We start from the raw sequence: 19,470 nt of genomic DNA on the forward strand, positions 1-19,470 counted from the left end.
TGAAGAAAAATTTGGGGGCGGGGGGGTATCAATCAGAGGCTCTGTGGATGAGAACATTATTAGTTAAGAGTAGTGATCTCACCCCTAAGCTGCCTAAATAGGCACAACCCACAAACACTAATGGATAGTCAGAGTGTTTTCTCCTTCCTTCAGTTTTACTGTTCTTCTTTCAGAAAACGTTAAAACTTTCAGATATAACAGTGATGTCCTTTAATATTAGGCTGTTAGAGGAAATCTCTCTTGAGAGAAGACCAACTTGAAAATGTTGTGCTAGAAGAATATCTGTCTTTCCTGGCAGTGCCGTGGTTTGTCTGCCAAGCACAGTCATTCTCCAAGGACCCACAGCTTCTGCCAGGAAAAAAGAAAAAAAAATAATTTGAAAGGCAGTCTTACTTGGGAAGGTAAGCGGTGAAGGTATTTGGAAAGGATCTGAAATTTAGAGCAGACTGGAAAATGCAGTCACAGTACATGTCTTTCTCAAGACTTGTGGGGAGTTTCTGAAGGGCAGACACAAACACTTTCACAATCACAAATCACAGGTGAACTGTAAAACACTGTGAAAAAAAATAATTGTATTTTACTGTGTATACCTATGAGGATTCTTTCAGCCATGTTTTCTGCTGATTTTTGACCTTAGAAATACCAAGCCCTCTGTTTTTTTCTTTATATTCTGGAGGCCCTTGACAAGTTCTTTTTTTAATGCTATAAAAAATCGGTGTGTCCTCTCCACAGAGGAAGAGATTAAGAGCTGTAGAACAGGTTACAGCCTTATCATGCTGCTGTTGGGGTCATCTAGCAAAGCGAAACCCTTTTGGATATTTCAGACTTCAAAAGGGAAACAGAAATATATAAAAAAGAAAAACAGTGAAGCTGCTTCATACTTCACAAATAAATGTAAAAAAAATTTAAAAAGAGGAGTATGTCCATACATGCATGAGCATGATATACATTTTCTGCTTTATACTCCATGTCTGTCAGGTGATTTTAGTTTAGGTGTAGTCATGTCATAAGTGAAACTCAGAAATCAAGATGCTGTTAACTGTGCTTCATCAGTGGAAAGCACTATATGCAAACGAAAATGGAGCATGAATTTAGGCTGGCAGAAGGTAGTTAGCTAGAAGAAAATAAGATTGATTTCTGTATTAGTTTTCTGAAAAAATGTGAGATTTTCAGCAGCCACAGGAGATTATCCCTCTTGCATTTTCATACTATCCATACTTCGATTTCTCTGTCAGTGTAATATTCTCTCACACAATGCTTGGTGCATGCATTTCAGCTAACTCACCTGTTGAGAAGAGAAGGAAAGAACTGCACCTCTCTCCACCATACCTTCTGTAAACCAGAGGTTTAAATCAAAGAGCAGATTTTCCCTTGTAAATATAGAGTAGAAGGACTCTGGCTTCATGTTTTATGTCAGTATCTTAACATCTATAGTCTATAGAGCTTATAGAAACTACAAACTGTATACGGGTTGTGGGTTTTTTCCTAACGGAGAGTAATTAAATGAACTGTCAGAAGTCTTACCTTTCTTTTGCATCTTATCGTTGGTGCTCTTTCTGAAGGGAACACTTTTTCACCCTCTCCTCTGGGACATAAGAATTTACAGGCAGTTGTAGCCTCCAAGTCATAGATGTCTGCCAATGCGCTAACTCAGGAGGTGATAGGGACAAGGAAGGAGGGTTGGCATGATGTACTGTCAGTTTGAAGAGTGGAGCAGAGATTCAGCAGGCCAGATTGGGCACAGTCCCCAATAGAAAAGGAGAAAGAGGGTGAAATAAATGAGAGAAATAAAAAGTTGTATTGCATTAGTAAAACAAGGATTAGTACAGGGTAGATATTAAGCACAGAGTAAATTTGTTAAAGCAGGACTAGCAGGACTAATGCAATTAAAGTTTAAATGTAGGTTTTTAAATGAGGAGCAGTAGGAATTACTGCAAATTGCTCCTGAAGTACAGAACACTGATGGCTCTGGGTACCTCAAGACAGCACGTTTAGCATGTCAATGCTGGAGCACACCAACGTGGTCAACTGGCCTGCAGTGGAGTTGCATTAGTCTGAGGAGGGAGGATCTTGCTCCAGTGGAGTGAGCTGTCCTACTAGTAGAGTTTCTGCTCATCCTGAATTAATTTAGGGCAGGTATAGCTTTTCCCAGAATGCAGAATTCTAGAGGGACCCATGGTTTGCTCATTGTATGAGTGGCAGGAGAAATGCCCTTGGTGCCAGCTGCCAAGAGATGCTGCTTGGTAAAACATGAGACCAGTGAAAATGGGGACCAGCAGAATGGACCCACAGTTTTGGATGGTTTCTAACTCAGAGTTCCTTGAGTTTCTTGTCTTCAACATGGCAAGAGAACTGAAAAACAGCTTAAGAAACCTTTTGCAGTGAATTATTTTTCCTCCAGAGGATCCCAGGAGACTGGGACTGTTGTATAGGTATGTCAGTCGTCATCCAGTATGGGAATTCTGTTGACTAGGAAGATATAAATGTTTGAATAAAAAATAGGGCATGTTTCTAGAGCTTAATCACTAGCTTACTGAAAATACATTAGCCCAAATTTGACCTACAGTGTTTCTATTGTGAAGACCAGCAGAAAACTGCAACTGTATAATTTGTGTACACAGCTCAAGAAATACATACATTCCAATAATTCAGTTTCTTTACATCAGCCCTTGTTTATCTCTCTCTGTGATATCTGCAGTCAGTGCTGTACTTCTCATAGGCTCTGGTTTTGTCTTCTCTGCATCCTGCTTCTCAGTCTGCAACACCTACAAGCTCAGCATCCAGCCTCCCCACACACAGTTTTTCCCACGCTTGTTACCTAGTTGTTAAATCTTTCTGCAGTGCTTGAAGTTGAGGCTTTGAATACATCCAGTTAGGAGTTCCTCAGTCACAGCTGACAGGTTTTGTAAGACTCTTCACATGAAATTTTTTAAAAGTTGCTTCAGAAGCTAATTTTGCGTTTGCACTCCCCTAATCCATATTTTTGTGTGGATTTGGTGCTGGGGAAATGTGTTGGCTTAGATACTTCAGTAAATGAATCCTTCTTTTTGTATCCAGGGCAAGCTCCCTATGTTTGTGACCCTATCAGTAGGTTTTAACTGCAGACTGCAGGCATTGGAGCTCCTGGTAAAGAGATCAGGCAGCTCACTTTCTGCTTGATAGGCAGTTTGGGAGTTCTCTGTGGAATACATCAGAACAGACAGATGAGATCCCAACAGAAGCCCTGCAGACTGCAAAATCTGAGAGAGAAATCAGTCAGTGCTGAATCTAGACTGCTGCAACTAGACTGTTTCTGATATCCCAGGTGGCTACTTTAAAGTTATCTCTGGCACCTTCATGGCATGCTATGGGCCATGGGTCTCTGCCAGTCACAGGCAAGCTTTTTCTACAGACCACCGAACATCCACTTACACCGGAACAGCTTTTAACCTGTACTGAATTTGGCTGGCTTCAAGCTGACGACTTCAAGGCTGAGAGCAATGTAATTAGTAAATTCATGAGGAATCTGTCTTCCCCCAAAGGTACTAATGTTTTACCAGAAAAATGGAAGCTGCTTCCTGAAAGCTAATTTATTAAATCAAGTTCTTATTAACACATAGTGTGAGCCTTCAGCTCTTTCACAGAAGAACATTGTCTTTTCTGCCTTGCTCTGCCTTTTCAAATGTGTTCTGAGTGAGACATCTTCTCCTTAAAGTAGCTACTCCTACTAGGCAAGATAGAACATTAAGATTGGTATAATAAAACATTCTAATAATAAGACTCCTACAGTTTTGCACTTCCCCTAGCCAATGCATCATGAGATTTACAAATGGGTACACCAGCCCGTTATCTGAGCATACTCCCTTATCGAAAAATTTGCACCTTGAAGGATCCCTGAGTTTTGTACCTGCAGTGACCTTGGTAGATCTTAACTTCTTGTAAAACAGATGACAAACAATTAATGACTGGGTTATTTATGGATGGTGGTTTTTTTCTGCCTGCAAGTTGAATTGTTGGTTAATAAAGATAGCATAATATTGGCAGCAGAAAGGGCAAAACATAAAATTTATGCTTTCTAGCATTTCCACTCGACTCCTGCTGGGTATGTCCAGACCATCTGGTAAGCACAGCCTGGGGGCTGCCTTTGAAATCTCACCCGGTTGCTCTGCTGTTGATGACCCATTAAAATGGGCACAAGACATTGCTAAAGTGGCCCTTTTGAGGCACCCATCATGCCCCAGCACATGGGGCAGGGAACACACCTCCACGTGCCACCAGGCAGGCTGCTCGCAGTGGGTAGCCTATACCTGCTGCAAGGAGCCATTGGGCTGAAGGAGGAGCACATCGTGTTTATGTCTGCTCCAGAAACAAGTGTTTTGCAAATGGTATAGACATCACCATTAAGCTGTTGCATATGGGAAGAGTCTGCCTCTCCTCCACCATATGTCAATGTCGACCAAGATGTGTGACACCCTTCGTAGGTTTGTGAGATAGTTTGGGTGATATGATGACGATGATCTCTGTTCCTGTTTAGCCCAAGCCTGACTGTCTGCCTACAGATTGTTTCCTCTTTCTTTTTGCAGGCTTTTTAGTGCAATTTTAGAACAAGCAACCAAAGCAGATGGGGGGAATTCAATAGGAGGAAAAGGTGCCGGATTTGATGTTAAAGCACTGCGGGCTTTCCGAGTATTACGTCCATTACGGCTGGTGTCTGGAGTTCCTAGTAAGTAACATGATTGTTTTTATTTTATGTATGTCTGCTGTGTGGCATGGAGCAGAAGTGATTTGTGTAACAATTTTGAAGATGGAGAGTGATGCAGATTATTTTTTGTGTGTGTGGGAAGCCTTTTTTCAAATTAATGTGATTCATTATAAACATGATATTAATCAAAGGATGATCAAACCAGAGCTAAAGGGGAGCAGAAGTTTCATGGTATGTCTATCTGATTGTGCAACCTTTGTAAACAAAGAAAGTGGGAGATCCAAGATTTTCATTATTTCAAGCAAAAGATCCTTTAAATATTTGTGAAATCACAGTGCATTGTTGGTATTAAAAACACTTGACGTTGAGAGAAATGCTGTATGGTCATTTATGTTGATTTCAGAAGGAGAGGAGCTTTTTCATTAAAATTGAATTTTCTTCTTTGCACGTGATGTTCTGATCAAGAGCGCTGGGAACAATTTAGAACCAACAGGACATAGGGCAATGACACAGTCGTGTTCTCTGTTAGTCTTATTTACTTAAATTATTTGTAATGCCTCTGAAGAAAGTCCTCAAGCAGCTTTTGATAGTCTAACATCCATTTTCTTATTTAAAAAGAAGGTATGAGTAACTGCAAGTCTGGTAATTTTATTGTGGAGGTGGAATATGGACATCACAGTATGGGAACGTTATATCATTTGGCTTGAGAGTTCGTCACAGCTGGGACCCACTGGCCTTTTCGAAAAAGGGTCAGTTGAAAGTTGTCATTACTTTCCATGCTTATAGCAATGAGAGATGTAGTCAGCTGGAAAGGAGTTAAACTTCTCCAGAATAGCTGTGGAGAGAGCTTTACTAATTTTTACTTGGGGAGCTTGCTAGTTTGATACCTAAAAGTACTTCTAACCTTAGTCATTCAAAAACCTTGAGCCAAGTTACCATAGACTTTGTGAGATCAGCTTCAAAATTATTACTTATTTATTTGGAGGGAGAGGGAGGAGGGAAGCGAGGTTCTTTATTTTTTGACTTGTTTTCTGACCCACTGGGTTATACTAGAGCCATGTTTGCAGGCTTTTCTTTCATGAAGGAGTAGAAACTTTTTAAATGGAAGATGAGAATGTCTGTTGGAGGAACTAAAACACTGATAAAAGCAAGAAATATTAGGCAACTGACAACACTATTATTTGGGTTCACAAAAAGCCATGCTTGATAACCTGTCTGCTAGGCTTCAGCTTGTGCCTGACTTGGCGTTACTTTGGGCATCAGTGGGTGAGTAGAAAATATAGAAAAGTAAATGCTGTCTGTTAGGCAACTATGGATCTTCCCCTCTGATACAAAGCTAGCATCCACTATTCTTGCCGCCTCTGTTAGCTATTACTGCAGGGGATGGTTTCATACAGACATGTGTACCATGCAATACCTTCAGTCCACGCAGAACACAGTGGCCAGATTTGTCTCACAAAGTCTTCAGTCTGCACTGGCACTCATTTAATTACTGGCTGTAAATTAAAGTTTTGTTGTTTTTCCCTAGTCCTTCTCTGGTCCAAAACTACTGTCACTTTCTAGTTGTGTGCCCAATATATGGCAAGGGGAAGGTACTTGAGTTTAAACATTTATGAACTGGAGCCTTCTTGGTGAGATACAACTTAAGCTGGGACGTGTCCCAAGAGTTGTTCTGGCATAAGCTGAGCTTAACTGTGCTTATAGTTCTCACTGTTCTGGAGAACAATGTGTGTTTCCCAAGACAAAATATTTGTTAGTACTGTTCAAGTCTCTTGACTAGTGCTCATAGAGAACTAGAGGAAGCTGTAGGAACAAAATCTGACACAGTTCATATCCCTATGCATTTCTGATTCCAGCGTAGTCTATCTAATAGCACTTGTGTGGGTTTTCTCATGAATAAAAGTAGTTAATTTGCACCAGAACAGAGCCAGGAATCCTGATGCATACTAGCAAGTATTTGGTCTAGACAATGAAAAGTCCATCCACTGTGAAGCAGGCAAACCATAAACTTGACCTGACAGACATCCTCCATTAGTCTTTATGGTTCTAAGGACATATTTATTGAACCAGGCGTCTTTGGGGCTGATGTGGCGTTTAGAAAGCCTACCGAGGTCTGCAGCTAATACAACCTCAGTCTTCACTGAGCATTTTTGTGTTGTACAAATGTCTGTTGATTGGCCTAGATAGATACTATTACATCCATATGTATTAGAGCGTAACTTTTCTCATGAGGCCCTTTAGATAAGATTGCCTAAGCCAACCATAAATAGTACATTACAGGATTACATTATTACATAATAAGTTAGTGCAGAGATTTAGAAGTCAAATCTCTGGGTCTTGTTCAAGTTCTGTCCCTTGGACATTATAAACAGTACGTGAGTTACCAACGTTGTACTTGCTGTGTTTTGCCATGCATAAAAAATTGCCTTTTGCTTCCTTCCCCTTCCAAAATGTAGTAGACTTTTCCACTGTGAGGAGATGACCCACACAGATTTGTCCCAAAATTACATGTATGTAATATGCACTGCAATTTCTTCTCAACAGACTCTGTAAGTGTATGGAAGCAGCATCTCATTATTAAGAGGGGATCCTCCAGGTTATTGGCAGCTGCCTTCTGCTTGGGAGGCTCAACATCTGCTGCTTGGCTTGAGGTCCAGATCTAACAACCACCATTTGGAAAAACAAACACCAACAAGAAAACAACCCAACAACAACAAAACAAAACAAAACAAAACAAAACAAAAAAAAACAGTATAAAGTGCAATGATTCCTATAAACTAAATTTATGAAACGTGGTGAATTTTTACATGCAAATCTTAAACTAACCAGGACTGGGGTTGGGAAATAGGTTGTCTGAGGTGGAGAGTTTGGCTTGCAGCATGGAATAATTTTTTTCTGAGTGAAAAGGAGTTTGTGTGGATTTCTTTCACTCTGGCTCAATCTACAGAAAATAATCCAATTTACGGGGCACATATTTTGTATTCAGTTTTGAGCATTTAAAGACCTGTTTCAGAATATAGAGAGTTTCCATATAAGTGTGATCAGAAGTAGGGGAAAACCATATGAATTGCCCTCTAAAGTAAATTACTAGTGTCTGCATTTTGCACATGGAGAGACTAAAGCAAAAGTTCAAGGTTTAACACTTTCAGAATTCTAATTGGCTAATAATGGCTGCCAGTGCTAGACACCTGGGTCAATATGACTATCTGAAAGCTTCAGATAGACCGAGGGCATTGGCCTCAGAGCTGAGAATCCCTTTCCTCTTAGTCCCATTGTGGAGCACTACGGTGGGTCCATGGATTCCCTGACGGAGGGCATGGGAACAGATATTAGCCTTGAAGATATGAAGGTCTACCCACAAGAAAGATGGGAGTAAAGGAGTATCCGGAGATGTTAAGGATGTATCCGTGAGAGAGAAGGGAGTAGAAGAGTAACATAGATGATAGCAAAATTAGCCAATGAGATGTTACTGCTGTAACTTGTAACCAATAGTGAAGAGACACATGAATTGGTAAAACTGTATAAAAATGCACTTGTGGCAATAAATGGCATCTACTACTTTTATCCTGGAAGAACTTGGTCTATGTCATTTGTCCGTCTCAACCACGACATCCCATCCATGCTTAGTTCCTGGGATTTGTCTGCCCCTTGCTAGAAATCATCTCATCTGTCTAGTGAAGAACCCAAGGACCGTTCAGTGCAGGAAGTGGTTCATCTGCAAGTAAAGTTGGTGCACCCATAGGCAGACAAGCAAAGGTACCTTTGACAATCTTTGTTAGGATTGAAATGTCCCAGGCCCAAAATTACTTTATTGCCTTCTGAAATCAAAAGGGTTTGAGGTCATGAAACCAACAAATCCTGAAAATTATATCTGGGTGACTGTCATGGGCAGATAAATATTTCATATTATTTAAGAGAACAGATTCTTTGTGGTTATATGGACAATCACAAGACCACTTGTCATAAGGAAGGAGATAGAAATTTTGTTTAAATGGCGAGACAGACATTTTTTACCCATGTCACAAAACAATTGTAGCATCATGGAAGCAACCTTCAAAGGTACTTAATTTAATGTATTTGGGTTGCGATTAAACCTTCAAAAATTGGTGCTATGTATTTATACATTTCCAAGCAGTGCAATAGAGATTGATTGGTGGGTTTTGTTGTTTTGGTTTTTTGGTTGGGTGTCTATTTTTGGTTTGTTTGTTTGATTGATTGTTTGTTTTGGGGGGAGGGGAGGATGGTTGTTGTGTGGGTTTGGTTGTGGTTTGTTTTGTTGGGTTTGTTTTTGTGTGTATGTGTTTGCGATTTGTTTGGTTGGTGTTTTTAGAGGGGGTTAAAAAAAAAAGTAGTCTGAGTTTCTTTCTTGAAAACTTTTTTGGAGCACTTGCTTTGTGAACAAAGTAAAATTTAAAAGGGATAATTAAGCAAACCATTTTTATTGTTGTTATTATTACTATTATTTCTAACTCTTTTTGAAGTCATACTGCTTCTGGAAAAATGAGCCACTCCCAGTCTGTTTAGCCTGGTATTAATTTGTAAATTAATGGTGAATATTTTCAAATGCACACAGACCATTTAGGTCACAGTGATAAGTCACTTTCGCAAATTAAACATAAGAACTGTATGTCCTTGATACATGGGCCAGACTTCAGTGTTCAGCTATTCTGTTACTGGCATACTAACCTATTTCTTGTAGTATATACTTTATTTCAGTTTCTGAAATAACTTTACTGCTGGTGTATCAAAGCATGTTTCTTGTAAAAAAAAACAAAAACAAACCCCAAAAACTTCACATGTGCATTAAAACACCAGTCTTAATGTAGCATTAAGATCAATATATTTGTTTCAGAAATGAGAAAGAAGGAAAATTATTCCCTTGACAGACATAAGTAGACAAGTGCAAAATCAGCATGTATACCAAAACTTAATCACTTTAGTGTCTTGGAAACTGTCACCTAGTATCTTGTTTGACAGGAGTTAAGCATTGCAAAGCTTCCTAGGGACAGAATCAAGTCAGCCCTTTTGTATTAAGAGTTTTCTGTTGATTAGTCTTCTATCTCCATTTTACATTATTAAACATTTTAAAACTTGTTTGCAACATTTTGTGATTAAGGAGGGCAAAAAGAAACATCCAATTCAGTACCAAAGAAGCATAATCCAATTAAAAAAGAAAATCATCCCTGAATATTGGAAAAGGCAACCAGTTACTCCTATGCGTGCAAGTTCATGCTCATTTAGCTTATTAAATTTCATTTCTATCACCTTTATTCGTGCTGCTCATACCACTTCATATATTCTGTTCATCCTTTTAATGTTGTACTTCATCTTCATGTAACTACATTGTAGCCACTACTTATTGCCTATCTGATATTTGCCAAACTTAATTTATAAGCTTTTCTAATTAACTTGAAATCCATATAATTTGCATAGATGTCGTGCTCCATACTTGTATTTTCAATGACATCCTCTGCTGACCACCCAGGTTTCTGTGGGCAAAAGACTCTGATATCATTACCTAAGCTAAACTTGTATTGTTTGTTTGTTTGTTTTTAAAGAACCACAAAAAGCTAAGCCTTTGATATGTTCAAGCTTCACTAGAGTCTCCTAGCAGGAGAGTTACTCAGTATAGGTAGATCTCGGTCTACTGAAAATGCAACAATCACATAACTGGGAAACACAGGGTATGAGCAAAGAACCCAAGTCAGAGCCTCCTCATGACAGTGCAATGTCTTTCTGTCAGGGAAACAACAGTGTATAACTGGCTGAGTATATTTTTTAGTTAAAATAAAATAAGACCACAATTTTCATGCATGAATGCCTAGAGATGACTATCTTTACGTGTATTTAGATAACTAACTAGAGCAACAAATTTTTTTGAATGATGTTACTGTAAAAGTCCATGATTGCTCTGAGTTAATATGAAAACTTGGTACCTTTGGACAAAGTGAATGAAAAATTTAAACATTTTTAGGTTTTGGTCTGTTTCATTACTAGTCCTCATTTAGCCTGAAATACTCTTCTCTATTAAAATTTACAATGCTTTCTCAGTCCCAGCAATGTTCTCTACCCTATATTCAGTGCAGTGTTTTCTCATTACCACAATCTTCTCCCTTCTTTATCCCAAACTCTTTGGCATTAATTAGATTTTTCTTTGAACTTTGAAGTATGTAGGAAAGCATCCTATCTTTACTTGTAATGTCCTGATAGGTCTGAGCCATTCAGGTGTGTATATATGATGCCATACTTACCACATAGAACAATGAAGATGAGAAGTAAAAAAGTCCCTGAGGGCTCTATGAGAAGAGTGTAGTGCATGAGGAAAGTTTTGCCCAATTGAGGGATGCTGAATTGGCAAAGTCATACAGCCATGTGTGTTGTTAACTTGCCATACTGTTGCAGGTAGGTGAAGCAAGGAAATCCCAAGGGTGATAGTACTGGATTTTTTTCTGTCTAGGTTTAGTCTGTGTGGTACACTGCCTAAGTACATTGTGAGTACCAAATTATGGTCAGGTTTTTTGAGAAGAGAAAAAGGCTTTCAAATGTTTACAGTGTGTTTAGGCTATAGTCTACATTTTCCAATGGAGATTGTTCCTAACTCTAAGATTGGCAATATTACTTTTTGTCCTCCCCTTTTTAAAGGAATATGATCTAATCTAATTTCAAATCATAGGAGAATTCTTTCTTTATGATCTTATAATTCAGAGATATCTCCCACTGAAATAGAAGCATAAGGGGACTTGTAAGGAAAAATATAGAGTAACTTACAGAGCTTATGACAGTAGGGACATGTCAGGCCCTCCCTGGTAATCCTCCTAATGTTAGACTAAGCCAATCCTCTATCTCATGTTTGATTCCAGGACACTGAATTTGCTCTTGAATGATTTGTAAAAAATGGGGGTTTGATGCCTGTTGGCTATCAGAAGGTCTCATAGTGTGGTGAACTAGAAACTGGTACTATGCTGCAGGCTTAGTCCTGAGCTACACCTGACATGGAGGTAGTGTACCTAACCAAGGGGGAACAGACATAACATTTTGTCTCTTGTGTAATCCTTGTAAGCTGAGTTTTCCTAGAGGCCAAACTGAACTCAGGTGTAATTGAAGCTTCCTCATAGCCACTCTCTACCCAGTGTGTGGAGAAGGCTAGGCCAGTATCAAGCACCATGCAGAGAGCCCAGTTCCTTCTGCAGGCAGCACACTGCATCTGAAACCTTACATTCTGCCTGTACTGTATAAAGGAAGAAGAATGAAATGGTGATTTTAAACTACCCTCAAATGCTCTCTCCCAGGGGAGATTCACTGTTCTCATTTGCAGCACCATGTCAATTTGGATATGCCAAACCACTTTACTGGAGGGTGAGAGTGAGACCTAGAGCAACACTATGTGTTGTCAGTGCTTTCTGTATTTCAGTGTGCAGTGGTGACATTCACCTTATTCCGTCCTCAGCACCTGGCTCTCTGGCCTGTTACTGACATTCTGCTTGGGCTTGTGATGCCCTTCCCAGCCACTGAGACAATACAGCTCAATCTATTGCAATTATTCCATTTCTCAGCTGTCGAAATAAACACACCAAATGCCATTATTTGGCTTGCATTTGAGATTTATATGGGGTGGGGATTTTAGTGCACATTCAAATTTTTCAACTATATTTTCTCATTGTTTTCTGCACAGCCCAGGAAAATTAACACCACTTTATATAGCTAAAGAAATAATGTGACTGAGAATTCAAGAAATCCAAAATTACATCTCTTTTGATAACCATGCATTTTTGGAATATGACAAAGAAATGTGAGCCATTGCCTCTTTCTGTATGTTGAATAGCACAAATTAAGTCTTAAGTTTTAAGCAAATAGTGTCTGGCAGTCAGGAAGACAATTTTTTTTTTTCAAAATGTGTGTGTTTCTGGCAAAGTATAGTTGACAGTAATCTGTTTTGTACTTGGTTCATGTTTATACACTGTCACTAGTGGAGCTAAGGCCTTAAATTTACCATCCTGATGTATGTGAAGTTACGGTATAAACAGCACACCAGTGGAGAATTCTGTCTTGCCTTCAATGGGAGGAGGTAGGAGAAGTGACCTGATCAAAGCTTCCGAAGTGTAAAAGGTTTGTGTGTAGGTATAAAAGAGTAGAGTAAGCTGGAGGAGACAATATACTTAGCAATTTGCTGTTACCAAACCTATGTGACGAAGGTCATTGACAACAGTGGGAATTGCTGCAAATAGATTTGGGCAAAATTTGGCTTCCAAATCTTAACTCTGCATTAAACTTTTCTGTTGTTGCATTTAGTATTGTCAGCTTCTGTCAAGTCCAGTTTTCCTTTTCTCTTGGGCTCTAAAAGCTGCAGGAAACTTGCTTTCAAACAGATTTCTTGCGTTTTCCTTCATTCTCGAACAAGACTTCTCAACCATTTGTGCCATTTCTCCAGCACATACAGCACCAGGCAAGGACAAGTTGCACCACCTTTCCCATGTCATTGCCTGGCTGTTTTTAATCTCAGCTGGCCAATTTATTTTGTTTTCATTACAAATGGGAAGGGAGTGGAGAAAAAAGGGGAGAACAGTCTGAACCAAATGTCCTCATTAAGCTTATTTCTTCATAGTTAGCTTAAAACGCTACACATGCTTGCAAGTCCTTTATTTACTTAGGTCATTGTTACTAATGGAAATAATTTGACTCCAGCATAACATCTCCCATAGGTAAAGGTAATTCCTATGACTTAAGACAATCAGGATCTAAAGCATGTTTCTTCGAGTGGTACAACCTGCGGAATGATGAAATTTATAGCAGAAAAGGCTAACTTGGTATAGCAAAAAGGGGTTTGTCGTAGTAAAAAAAGATTACTCACAGAAGCATGGATTTCTTGTTATAATAAAGATTTCTCTCATATGTAAGGAATGCCAATGAAAACAGAAATATTTATTACTTGATCTTGGCCATGTAGCTCTTTTAAAAATAGCACTAACTACAAATGTACTCAGTAACTATGTCAGCCTTTATCCTACCAATTACTGGGCATGCTGGCATGATTATTCAACATGTCTTCAAGACAGAACAAAACAAAAAAAATCCCAATACCATCATGTGGGACCACATGGGGGTGCAGGCATTCCCTTTCAAATGAAGAAAATAAAGCCCACACTGACACAGAAGTGCAGATGTGGGGACATTAAAACAATCCTAACTTGGCTTACTAAGAGGATGTTCAGAAGTGCTCTGGATGGATCAGACTTTATTTCTAGCACTTTTTTTTTTTTTCATTCTTCAAGTAGTGCTCAGAGCTTTCATTCAGAATGTTGTAGGGCATGGCTCTGAGAGAGAGCCCCTGCTGTCAAGATGTTTGTCCTAAAGCATCTGAAAATCTAAGAATGCCATCTGTACTCTCCTATGAACAGTGTACATTGTTGTTTAGATATGCTTTTGTCTGGACCATAAAGGAGCAGAGGCATATACACAGATTGTCACTAACTGGTATCAGCAGGAGTGTGTTGGGTTCCTGGTTGCTCACTTGTAGTTGTTGCTTGTTGCTGTCTCTGTGACGAGCAAGGGAAGATATTGCTGTTCCAGATCAAAACAGTTGAGGATATGATCTACTCTGTTTTATTCTTACATTCTCTCCCACACGACCTTTCTACTGCATTTGATGTCATCCCAAACTTACTTCAAGTATCACTTCATACTTTGATAGCAACTGGCTACATTTTACATTGTTTATTTATTTAAGATCTTGTAAGGAATGACTTGAAGTGCTTTGTTCATTTTCTCTAAAGTGAATGTACCTCTATTAATTTGCTGCTGAACCGTGTGGACTTTTCAACATGTCTGAATCTCTCTCATCCTCTCTTGAAGAGGTGACAACCACATGCTGGGTAGCATTTGTCTTGGAGGTGGGACACAAGAGAGTTCATAAAAGCATGTTTTGCTCAGAACACAAGGTGGTACATGGATGCTCTCTGACTCTAGCATCATTTGAATTGATTCTACTTGTCCTGGCTTTCCAAGAGCATTGGTAGGTACCTGTGCTCATTGTTGTGATTTTCACAAAGCATTATCAAAATATTAGCAAAGCACAGAGTGTTGGACCAGTCAGTTCTCTCAATGAGGGAATGTATTTTAAGTCTCCTGTATAGTCTCCAATTTGTTGGGTTTTTTGATGTTCTGAATTTGTAATAATTCTGTATCTTATGCAAGTGCTATAGGAAGAAAAAAAGCCAAAGCACACTGAATTGAGAGGAGGCAAACCTGAGGAAATTTATTTTAAAATTTCAATGGCTACATAAATCTCTTGGAGACCTTCCCTCTTCTCTTTAATCCAGCTCCTCCAAAAAGAGCTACTGCTTTCTGAGTTACGTCTGCTTGATATTACTGTGCTAGTTGAGAACATGGAAATATTTCCTGGTATGAACAACTAATAAACTTTTCTATGCTTAAGCTGTTCACTGATGGAACACATAACTTTTTCTGATCACAGGGAAGCATGGACCAGAGGCAAACTACAGCCCACCTAACTTGCTTGGTCTCTTCATATTTTATCAAAGTTTTCTTTCTTCCATGGAAAAGGAAAGGAGATCAGACATTTCTCATAATCTCCCTTTTTTCCAGAAGCAAATCCAATTCCTGTTCAACACATGTAACAATAACCTATCCCATATGTGTTTTGCCCTTTGTTCCAACTGTTTTTTCTGAGTCGTCTGAATAGCTATGCCTCTTATTTTTTCAGTCTTAGATTGTCTTCTCCTGGTTTGTCCTACCATATCAGTCGCAAATCAGAAAACATCTGCTAGCCCTCTGCAAAGAATCTGCTAAAGCTGTTCAACGTTTTTACATCACAAGCATTTTTGACAGAAAGTAACTGATGGAATAAAAGAAAGAAGAAATTATTAAAAATCTGGTTTTGTCACTTTTTCCATAAGCCTTACTAAATTCTATTTTCCTTAGAAGTGGAAAGAGCTATAGAAATTAAATTCATCAGATCACAAAACTTCCTCTCTAAATTTTCTTCAAGTGTCTCATCTTTCAATGAGATGCCATTCTTGCAGAGAGCTCTCATTTTTGAAGGTTGTAGTAAAAATCTGGCATGAGAACTGGGACTTACCAAATGTCATTTATATTAGAGGTGTAACAGGTTGTTTTGTTTTGTTTTCTTTGTGTTAGTTGACACATTAAACTAGCAGCCTGGCTGACATTTCTGTTTTGTTTTGCATTGGCTGTTGGGTTTAGTGATTTCTTTTTTTTTCTGCAATAGCTGCTGTTCCTTGTTGTTCAGCACATTCGTGCAATTGACTTTTTGTCATAGGTTGTTGCTGTATGGTGTTTTTTAATATGTATTGGAAGTTACCAAAAGATAACATTTCTTTTAATCATGTTTGATGTCTCTGTCACAAATCAAACCAGTATGTCCATGTATCCATACACACAAGCTTTACAAAGGCCTGTTTTAAATCTAGCAGTTCTGCTGTTTATCATAAACAGTGCCCAGTGAAAGAATTTAGGGTTGAGTCTCACCGTTGCCCTCACAACATAGGTGAAAATTTAAACTCAAGCTTTAGTCCATCTTTTGCTTTTCACATTCCAGTGTTGAGCTCACTATTTCAGTTAAAACTTTACTTTGGGAGGGGCCAAATTCCCCTCAGTCTTTTATTTGTAGATTTCTGTACCTGTAAAGAATTTAAGTTAGCTGTTCGGTTTGCAGCAGGAGAGCCTTATGAGCCCTTGACAGCGTATTAAATGTAAAAAGAAATTCAAAATAAATAAATGTTTAGTTCCAGTACATTCCAATAATATATACACAGTCTGTACAAAAATCTTTTGAATTGTGCCAGTTATAAAGACAGTAAATATCAATAAAGAACAGTTATTTTGACTGACACATACGTCTTTGCAAAAACTGCAACCATTAATTTTTATGTCCAAACATATTGGAGTCTACCTAGTGAGGCATTTTCTTCCCCCAAAGCTATTTCATTATCTAATGCCTGCAAGCAGAGTTTTAAGTCTAATCAGATTTATAAAAAAAAATCAAAAGCAACTGTCTTACTAGTGTGGAAAAGAAAAAAAGCTGGAGTTTTAGATATTCTGAGATGGGACTGATTAACCACTGAATAGATGAGTCCCTAGATCCAAACTTTCTAATTAAAACTAAGAGGCAAAATTACTCACATATGTCTGGCCATGTCTTTTCAAGGATTTTGGCATTGTACCATGTGTTTTTATTAACAGTTTTTAGTAGTTTAAACAGAGAAAACAAATCCCACGTGTGCATCAAGACAGTAACATATCAGTGATCACGTATTGTGTGGTTCACATAAATTTGTTCATTACCTGGCCACGTAACTTTCTATTTTTAGGTTATCAAAATACTCCTGAAAACCATGCACAACAGTGACTTTGAAAATATTGTGCTATGTCTCTCCAGAGCTTGGTCCCAACTATTCCCACTAAGCACTGTCCAAAGTTAAAACGTGGAGTGAGTTTTCTTCGACAGGGCTATACTGCCTGTGTTTGTCACGTATGATACTGCACATCTACAGAGATAGCCATCTAAAGAGAGAGTTTTAGGGTCGATCCAGCATTTTGTTGTACTTTTTCTGAGTGTAGCTCGTGGTATGCCAATTGTGATAGACATAGAGCATTTAACTTGCAAAAACTGTCTTTGTCATCAATATATTTTTCTCGAAGTACTACAAGACTGTACTATTATCACCCCTGGATGCACTTTTACATTTGCAGGATCCCTGGTAGCATTCATTACCTTGCTAGCTTTTACCTTTTCTAAACCTGTTCATGACTGATAAGTTAGAAAGAACATCAGGAGGAGCTCAGACAACTAAAAGACACTATTGTTTACAAGACAGAAAGGATTATTTAGTGATGAACATAAGGGGCTAATGTCCACTTACCTAGGGAACTACGAGAAAAAACAGTTAAAAATAATGCTGTTCAAGACCCTGTGATTTTGGCAACTTCACGAAGTCATTTGTGATCCAACAGTCATTAGCCTTCCACTTAAATGCTGGTGCACTCAGAACTGAGACCCAAGTGCTCTGAGGCCATTTCTGTTACTGTGATGCTTTAGCAGTTACAGGTGTCCACAGTTCCTTGTTTCAAAAACTACATCTTTAGGACATAGTAGTCTGTGTAGTCATTCCTCAGAGCTGTACATAAAAGGTATTTGACATTCTGAATCAAAGCTCTTTCATCATTATCTCAGTTCAAAAGTTTCTTAACTATTGGTTTGGGGGTCTCCCTTATGAGGAAAGGCTGAGGGAGCTGCGTCTCTTTAGCTTGGAGAAGAGGAGACTGAGGGGTGACCTTATTAATGTTTACAAATATATAAAGGGTGAGTGTCATGAGGATGGAGCCAGGCTCTTCTCAGTGACAACCAATGGTAGGACAAGGGGCAATGGGTTCAAACTGGAACACAAGAGGTTCCACTTAAATTTGAGAAGAAACTTCTTCTCAGTGAGGGTGCCAGAGCACTGGAACAGGCTGCCCAGGGGGGTTGTGGAGTCTCCTTCTCTGGAGACATTCAAAACCCATCTGGACACATTCCTGTGTAACCTCATCTAGGTGTTCCTGCTCCGGCAGGGGGATTGGACTAGGTGATCTTTTGAGGTCCCTTGCAATCCCTAACTTTCTGTGATTCTGTTTTTATATTCACTTGACCAGAGGAACAGCAGTAGAGCATTTTGACACATTCCTCTACAAGTTTTCTAACTGAATCCGGTGACACAGGACTAGACCAAAATTTGCTTCTGTACCAGAGCTGGAAAGACTGTTGTCTGTCACAGCTGTGCTTGAGCAAGAAGAAATTTTGAAAGTGTAAGTGATCATTTTACTGAGAACTGGTGTAAGCTTCTGGCCAGACTATCTTTGGTTTTGCATAGCTGTGCAGTGTGAAGGCAAATAAAAGTTCTCCTTATTTGTGATCCTTCACAGTAATTAAGTAAAAACAAAACTTTGCAATGAACCCAGGAGTGGTTTTCTCAGAGAGTCCATGAGTGCCTTGTCAGCAGAAAATCAAAGCTGTTTCATGACAAAAGGTGACAGCTGATCCTTGTTGGCCTGAAAACTGCCAGGGCTCCTGCATGCCCTTTACCTGCCTAACTTTCAGCCCATCTTTAGGAATCCTTGTCTGGCCATGAATACCTGACCTTGTTACCAACACCTCTATCAGCATAAGACTACATTACAGAGCACTGTGCTCCTTGCTCAAAATGGCCTCAAAGTTAATTTACTTAACTTCGTTTCTGATTTTGATCAAAATAGTCTTTTTTTTTTTTTTTTTTTTTTTTCCTGTGATATGCAATTGCTGAATTGAACTAGGATCAAATGGCTGGAGAATAAAGATGAGCTTGTTGGAGCTACCTAATGTATTGGGACTGGAAAAATGTGCAAGATCTTCTGATCAGCAAACAGCCTTCAAAGAAAGTGAACACGTACATACTTTCAACAAAAAGCTATTAAAACAGGTTAAAGTCCACCCAGGAGGTCAGAGGGACACTTCTATGAGTGGCAGTAGAGGTTTCTTCCAGCAGAGAGGCAAAGAGCCTAAGGCAGCCTGTACACTTATCCAGCCATCCTCCTCATTCACCCAAAAGCTGGGGCTGTGTGGCTACCATGCTGAGGGCCATCTGCACTGTTTGTCTTAGCTGGGTGACTCTGATGAGCAAAGGATACTGAAGATTAATTTCTTCCTAAGAGAAAATGATCCAGAAGGAAGAGCTGGGGTTTGTTGTGGCTTTTGTTTTTGTTCTGCTGTTCCTTTCTCACCTCAAAGGATGAAGTAT

General features: G+C 39.1%; 1 protein-coding gene across 35 annotated transcripts in view; it reads left to right on the top strand.

The window, feature by feature from the left end:
• The window catches only part of CACNA1C (calcium voltage-gated channel subunit alpha1 C), a 492,189-nt gene that overhangs the window by 289,190 nt on the left and 183,529 nt on the right, over positions 1–19,470 (top strand). For all 35 annotated transcript variants that reach the window (XM_065036455.1, XM_065036462.1, XM_065036245.1 and 32 more), the window contains one exon: positions 4,563–4,702. In XM_065036455.1, coding sequence (XP_064892527.1) covers positions 4,563–4,702 — 140 coding nt within the window. The remainder of the gene's footprint in view (positions 1–4,562; positions 4,703–19,470) is intronic.

This window comes from Columba livia, chromosome 1 (genome assembly GCF_036013475.1).
Source record: "Columba livia isolate bColLiv1 breed racing homer chromosome 1, bColLiv1.pat.W.v2, whole genome shotgun sequence".
NCBI lineage: Eukaryota > Metazoa > Chordata > Aves > Columbiformes > Columbidae > Columba > Columba livia.